This window comes from Galeopterus variegatus, unplaced genomic scaffold (assembly GCF_000696425.1).
Source record: "Galeopterus variegatus unplaced genomic scaffold, G_variegatus-3.0.2 Scaffold5004, whole genome shotgun sequence".
In the NCBI taxonomy this organism is placed as follows: Eukaryota; Metazoa; Chordata; class Mammalia; order Dermoptera; family Cynocephalidae; genus Galeopterus; species Galeopterus variegatus.
Window position 1 is genome coordinate 95,877 of NW_007731115.1, and position 7,017 is coordinate 102,893.

The window sequence follows — 7,017 nt, forward strand, 5'->3', positions numbered from 1 at the left end:
TTCAGTCTTCTTAGGCTGATTTCCATACAAGAACCTACCTCCTCCCCAGGGTACCAGGAGAGAGTTGGGCACTTGTATCCACTACTTGAATATTAGAAAACCCTTTGTGTTCTTAACAACTTCAGGAGTCTCCCTCACCTACCCTCCTCTTTGGTTGAGCTCCCTTCCTAAATCCATGCATGAGCACCAGCATTCTCACCATCGCTGGCACCATGGAATGAGACCTCACTTTCAGAGGCTGGCATCTCTTTCCCAGAGTGAGTAGGTTTTTCCTTAATAGTTACACTCATATAATCTACCGCTAAACTTATAAGATGGGTCAGCTAGCAACAAGTTTTCGGGGGGGGGGGGGGTTTGTTTGTTTTTCTGACAATGTCTTTATTTTGTCTTCATTTTAGAAAGATAGGGTTGCTGAAGATAGATATTCTTGGTTGACAATTATTATGCTTCCAGCCCTATGAATATGTTATCCAGCTGCCTTCTGGCCTCCATTGTTTCTGATAAAAAGTCTGTTGTTTACTTATCAGGTTTCCCTTGAAAGTGATGAGTCTTTTTCCTTCAGCTTTCGAGATTCTTCTCTTTGTCTTGATGTCAACATGTTAATTATGATATGTCTGGGTGTTGATCTTATTGTGTTTATCATGCTTGGAGTTCACTGAGCTTTCTGGATGTGTACGTTAATGCTTTTATTAAATTGGGGATATTTACAGACATGATTTCTTTAAATATTTTTTCTTGTCCTTTTTTTCTGTTTTCTTCTCCTGCTAGTCTCAGTGTGCACATATTGGTACACTTAATGGTGAGCTTTTCTGAGGCTCAGTTTATTTTTCTTCATTGTTCTTTCTGTCTGGTTTTCAGAATACAAATTCTCTATTGATCCTTTTCATGTTCACTTATTTCTTCTACTCTTTATTTTATTACACATTTAAACTCCAGAATTTTAGCTTGGTTCTTTTTTATCATTTTTGTCTCTTTATTGGTATTCTCTGTTTGATGAGTCACTGTCATCAGACATTCCTTTAGTTTTTCACACCTGGTATTTTTTATTTCTCTGAATATATTTAAAATAGTTGCTTTGAGGTATTTGTCTACTAATTCCAACATCTTGCACCCTTGAAAAACACTTTCTATTGCTTGGTATGTTTTCCCTTCCTCTTCATGGGTCACAATTTCTATTTCTTTGCATATCTGACAATATTTTGTAAAGAATGGGAATATTTTAGATAATATATTGTGGCATCGGTGGATATTGATCTCCTTACTCTGGAGAGCTGATGCTATTTTTATTGTTTTCTTGACAATTTACTTATTTATTTAGTGACTATTACCATTTCTCTCATGATATTCAGGCTGTGATGCCCCTGCTCATATTTTTTTTATTATTATTATTTTAAATCTTTTAGCCTGGCTACTTAGGGATCGCCTGTGGTTCAGCATAAGCCAATTACTTATCAAAGATTGTGCTTAATCCTTCTGGCTAGTTAGAGCATTACCCTTTATCATTGGATAATTGTATACCTTAGAATCTGCTTTCACAATTTATGAAGTTTATATTCTTGCCTCATGTTGAGCCATTAGCTTGAGTTTTCCTGCTCTAGTCACTCTTCAGAGGGCACAGCATTGAACATGCTCACAGTCTTCCAGATTGCCAAGGATGCACATCATTTTATTTTTAAGCCTGGCTGCCTAGGATTTGCCCCTGTGTCAGAGTAATATGTTGTTCAGTCAGTGGTTGCACAGAGGTTAGGCTCAAATTCTTAGAGCCAATACAGCATCAGTTATTTGTTGATTAATCTGTGTGTGGACTGGGGCATCTTTTCAAGTTTACCCCTTATGCTGTTCTGATTGCTTATCAGTGGGTGCAGCCTAGCACTTGAGCACAACCTTTATTACTCCCAGAGTTGACTGGGATGCCAATAGAGCCCTTCTTCACAGTCTTTCCTACTGTTTCTCTTTGGTAAACTTCTTATTTATCTGCTATTTTATGTGTTGCCCTTTGTATCATGGATCTATGAGTGCCCTCCTAATGGCTCTCCACCAAAATTTCCATTGCTTTGGCAACACACTTCTGCATGGAATTCTCCAAGTACTCTTCCGCATAATGTCAGTCCCCTGAGTTAGAACTGTGAACATCTTTGTTCTTAAGACCTCTCTTTCTGGCCTATCTCTCACCTGGGCCGAACTTCCACTTCTGTACAAGAGCCAGGGGTGGACACCAATCCACTTCTCCCAAAGTGACACCTATGCTCCACCTGCAACCACCAATGGGGTGGTGAAACTTATAGCTTTCTTCGCTTTCTCCTCCCAGCATAAAAGTTCCATGTCACAAGTAAGTTGGAGTGGGAGTGATCAGGGCCCAGTATTCTCTACTTGGGGTAGAGCGTTCACCCTGCAAGTGTGACCTGGGTGAAAGGTGACAGATGCAGTCCTTTTAGTTGCATCTACTTAGAACAGAGTCTCAGCACACTGTGGACTGGGGAAGGGAGGAGATGATAAATAGAAGCTTGCCCCTCCTAGGTGAATCCAGAGCCCCAGAAAGGGATCTTGGGGCAATGGGAGCCTCTGTCTTTTTGTACCCACCTGAATGAGAGGCTTTACATTAGTTTCCTTGAAACAGATCTTGAGGTGAGGAGAGAGAAGGTCCTAGCTTAAGTGCCACAGACTCACTGTCCTGACAGAAATCTAGTAGAATTTCATGAATGTTTCCCCATTTGCCAAATGCCCTTAGAACAATTTCCAGAGGCTTTAATGATTATAATTTATGTTTTTGTTCAGTTAAACGGTTGCTGATTGGGGACAAAGTCCACTGTGTTCCTCACTTCTCTATTCTAGAAGTCATTCCTCAAATCTTAATATTTTACTAATTTAGCTTTATTCTGTTTAAGAAATAAAACATATATAACACATGAACTAGTGTAGTCAAGACAGTATAGGTCAATGTTTAAAAGAATGTAAGGAACTATAACAACCAAACTCAATACTTGAAGCTTGATTGAATCCTGTTTTAAAATAAATAAATAAATAAATAAATGAAACTATATAGACACATTTTAGGGATAATTGGAGGAATTTAAATGTGTACTGAATAACAGATGATGTTAGGAAATTATTGTTAGCTTTATTGGATATGATAGTGATGTGTTTATGGAGAAGTATGTCCTTAGGAGATGTCTGCTATTTAGTAATGTATGCTACCTCAAATTTATGTTCTTAGAAATAAAGAGCCATGGGCCGGCCCAGTGGCGCACTGGATAGTGCGCCGCTTGGGAAGCGCGGTGGCGCTCCCGTCCGAGGGTTCGGATCCCACATACAGACCGGCTCCCGCTCACTGGCTGAGCGAGGCGCGGGCGCGGGAGCAACACCGAGGCTTGCGATCCCGTTGCCGGTCCCCGGTCTGGTACGGGGGCAACACTGAGGGTTGCGATCTGTTGCCGGACACGGAAAAAAGACAAAAGACAAAAAAAAATAAAAATAAGAAATAAAGAGCCATGATATCTGCAAACAGATGCATGTGAGTATGTGTGTATGTGTACATATGTTTTTTGTAAAAATGTTTCAATTTTTCTATATTTTGGTATTTTTATAATGAGTATTTGCAGGAAAAAAATGGCAAGTGTGAACACTGCTTAAATTCTATTCCCTTTCCTTCCCATCAGCAGTGTAAAAAAGTCCACATTTCTCAATATAATGAATAGTGGAAGGTAGCTCATTGTTCCTTTGATTGTATATTCTTACACTACTGTGTTTGAGCATACTTTTATGTGTTTTTGGGATTTGAGAAAATAGCTTAGAATAGTTAGTTTTGAGAACAATTTGTCAATACACATTAAAATTTCAAATGTTAATGCCCTATGACCTAGCAGTTCTCCTTTTTATTATATACTCTGGGGGGAAAAGTAATTCATGTTCATATAGTGATATGAATCTGGATACTCATTTCAGTATTGTTTGCAATTGAGAAAATCTGGAACAAACATTACGGTCAATTAATAATGGCATAGAAAATAAGAACACACATATTGCAAATTTATATATACTAGCATGTCCCATAATTGTGGCAAAAACCCAGAGCTGATGACAAAATATACAGGATATTGACATTTTAAAGGAACCCTAAAGAGGTAGATCCAACCATCTCTCTTCATGGCTTCTGTAGAAGGGTCAGAAACTGCCCTAATGCCACTTCTACTGTGGCCATCCTTACCCTCCATTCTATTCTAGGGATCTTCCGTGTCAATATTCTTATATGAAGAAGTCTAAGCAAGGGAAGATGATTTGTCCCTATTTGAGAGATGTATAATATGGATGCATATGCACAGGTACCTGGAGCTGGCCATGGATAGTGGAAGAAATTGGGAGTTATAGTTCTCACAGGACTGCCACAGTGTGGGGGTGTATTTCTCAGGCTTCTCCAGAGAAATGAAATCAATAGGACGCATGAAGATTAAATACATGATAGACAGATAGATAGAAAGAAGAGGTATTTATTATAATAAATTGGCTCACATAATTGTGGAGGCTGACAAGTCCAATGATCTGCAGAGTGAGTCAGCAAGCTGTTGACCCAGAAGAGCCGGTGCTGTCATTCCATTTTGAAGACCAGCAGACTCAAGACCCAGGAAGGGCAATGTTACAATTGGAGTCTTAAGGCAAAAAAATCTGATGTCTCAATTCAAAGGCAGCCAAACAGGAGGAATTCTCTCTTACTTACTGAACGGTCAGCTTTTTTGTTCTTTTCAGGCCTTCAACTAATCAAGAGGCCCACCCCTATTAGATAGGGCAATCTGCTTTATGAGGTCTACCAATTTAAGTGCTAATCTCATCCAATACACTCTAATGGAAGCACTAAGAATTATCTTTGACCAAATTTCTGAGCACCCTATAGCCCAGTCAAATTGACACATAATATTAAGCATCACAGGAGGAAAAGAGACAATCCTTCCTGAACAGAGTTTGTGAATGTCATCAGAAGGTCAGGCAGAAGTAGTGAGCAAATGTCACATGCAAACACCAACACCTAGAGGAGCTACACAAAAGTGAATCTTCACTAGCATGATGCTCAGCGCGATGTTCATATTCAAAGAGTATAAAGCAGAGACAGCCAGTCAATAAGAGAATTACGAGCTCGGGCGGCGGGAGGAGCGGCAGTGGCCCAGCAGCCCAGCTTTGCGAAGGCTCTCAGCGCGCCGCGGCCCGCAGGAACCCGGCAAGCGCCCTCCCCGCCGCCAGGATGCCCAAGAGGAAGGTCAGCTCAGCCGAAGGGGCAGCGAAAGAGGAGCCCAAGAGGAGATCGGCGAGGTTGTCAGCTAAACCTGCTCCTGCAAAAGTGGAAACGAAGCCAAAAAAGGCAGCAGCCAAGGATAAATCTTCAGACAAAAAAGTACAAACAAAAGGGAAAAGGGGGGCAAAGGGAAAACAGGCTGAAGTGACTAACCAAGAAACTAAAGATTTACCTGCAGAAAATGGAGAAACTAAAAACGAGGAGAGTCCAGCCTCTGATGAAGCAGGAGAGAAAGAAGCCAAGTCTGATTAATATCGTATACCAAGTCTTATCAGTGGTTCCTGTCACCCTTGTACAATCCAGAGGAATATTTTTATCAACTATTTTGTAAATGCAAGTTTTTTAGTAGTTCTAGAAACATTTTTAAGAAGGAGGGAATCCCACCTCATCCCATTTTTTAAGTGTAAATGCTTTTTTTTAAGAGGTAAAATCATTTGCTGGTTGTTTATTTTTTGGTACAACCAGAAAATAGTGGAATATTGAATTATTGGAGGCTTTGACTGTCCTGGGTGTCAGCTTAACATTCCATAGATGGAGGTAGTTTTTATATCCTGTAATACAAAGCATACTAAATGGCAATTTGAAGTCACAGTCACATATTTACTGTGTCTTGAACATTTAAAATTAGTTCTATTCCCATGTTATTTTTTAGTAGAATTGTTTCTTAAAGAAGACCACTCCTTAATCATTGCTCTCCCTGTCAGAACTCTGTGCACTCTGTAACATCTTTGGTCATGGTAGTCTAGTTTTCCTAATAGTTTTGTTAATGTGTTGTGAATGATTAGAAATTTGATTATGTAGTGTATATGATATTAAATTGTGAATTGGTGGGACTTATGTAACAGCTTACCAACATCTGGAGATACTGGTACTTGATATCCTCTTAAGGAAAATTTGCCTCCAAATTTGAAGCTGGAAGGTCACTGGAAAAACTTTTTTAAAAAAATCATGATATGTGGCTTTTTAGAATTTCGGTACATATGTTAAGAATTGTGTACAAATTGAAATGTCTGTAATGATCCTCAACACAACCAATAAAATCTCAATTATGAAAAAAAAAAAGAGAGAATTACAACTTCAGTCAGTTGAGAAAGAGGTGTTTTCCCTTTTTCTTCCCCCCTCCCCCCCCAAAAAAAACCCAAGAGGAACTAGCACAAAGTAAGAGTGGGAAAAACAAGCAAACTCCAGGCTATAATATCTATAGTATTGAGATGTTAAGGAGGCTGTAGTACTGGGGTCAGTCGAGCCTTCTGGTGTCTGCTTGAATTTTATAATTGGCAGTGACTTTAGGCCAATAAACTCAATTTGCTTTACACCAAACTGTGCATGCCATGCTTAGCTGATGCCACATGCACCACCAGGAACTTGAGGAGAATCCAATCCTGTTCCTCAATCTCACCTTCACCTCTTCATCTTCAAGGTCGTGAAAGTAACCCACATTTTAAAAGAGGACATGAAGTACAACTGCCTAACATATTTAATTCCACATATATTCAACTTTTCTGATTTTTATGTCAGGATTTTGTTTTGGAAAATTGGCAAGCAATAACAGCCTCTGAACAACAGCAAGAAGTTCCAACTTTCACTTCTAGTTACTTTGCTTTGGAAAATAGTCAACTAACCCCCTTGGCCTCATCATCCTTATCTTTCAAGATTAAGATTTGTCTAGATCAAGTATTATTAAATTTTCTCAGTCACAAACTACTACAAAAATCACTTGAGACTTTACTATTACA

At 39.3% G+C, this 7,017-nt stretch overlaps 1 protein-coding gene across 1 annotated transcript; it reads left to right on the forward strand.

Moving 5' to 3' along the window:
- Nucleotides 1–5,192: 5,192 nt before the first annotated feature.
- On the forward strand, nt 5,193–5,622 carry LOC103604154 (non-histone chromosomal protein HMG-14). Its single transcript, XM_008588742.1, has one exon. The coding sequence runs from the start codon at nt 5,231–5,233 to the stop codon at nt 5,531–5,533; it is 303 nt and encodes a 100-aa protein (XP_008586964.1). The 5' UTR covers nt 5,193–5,230; the 3' UTR covers nt 5,534–5,622.
- The last annotated feature ends 1,395 nt before the right edge of the window (nt 5,623–7,017 follow it).

Excerpts from the sequence above, each read along its gene's own strand:
- LOC103604154 (XM_008588742.1), top strand. The coding sequence starts at position 5,231 with ATGCCCAAGAGGAAGGTCAGCTCAGCCGAAGGGGCAGCGAAAGAGGAG.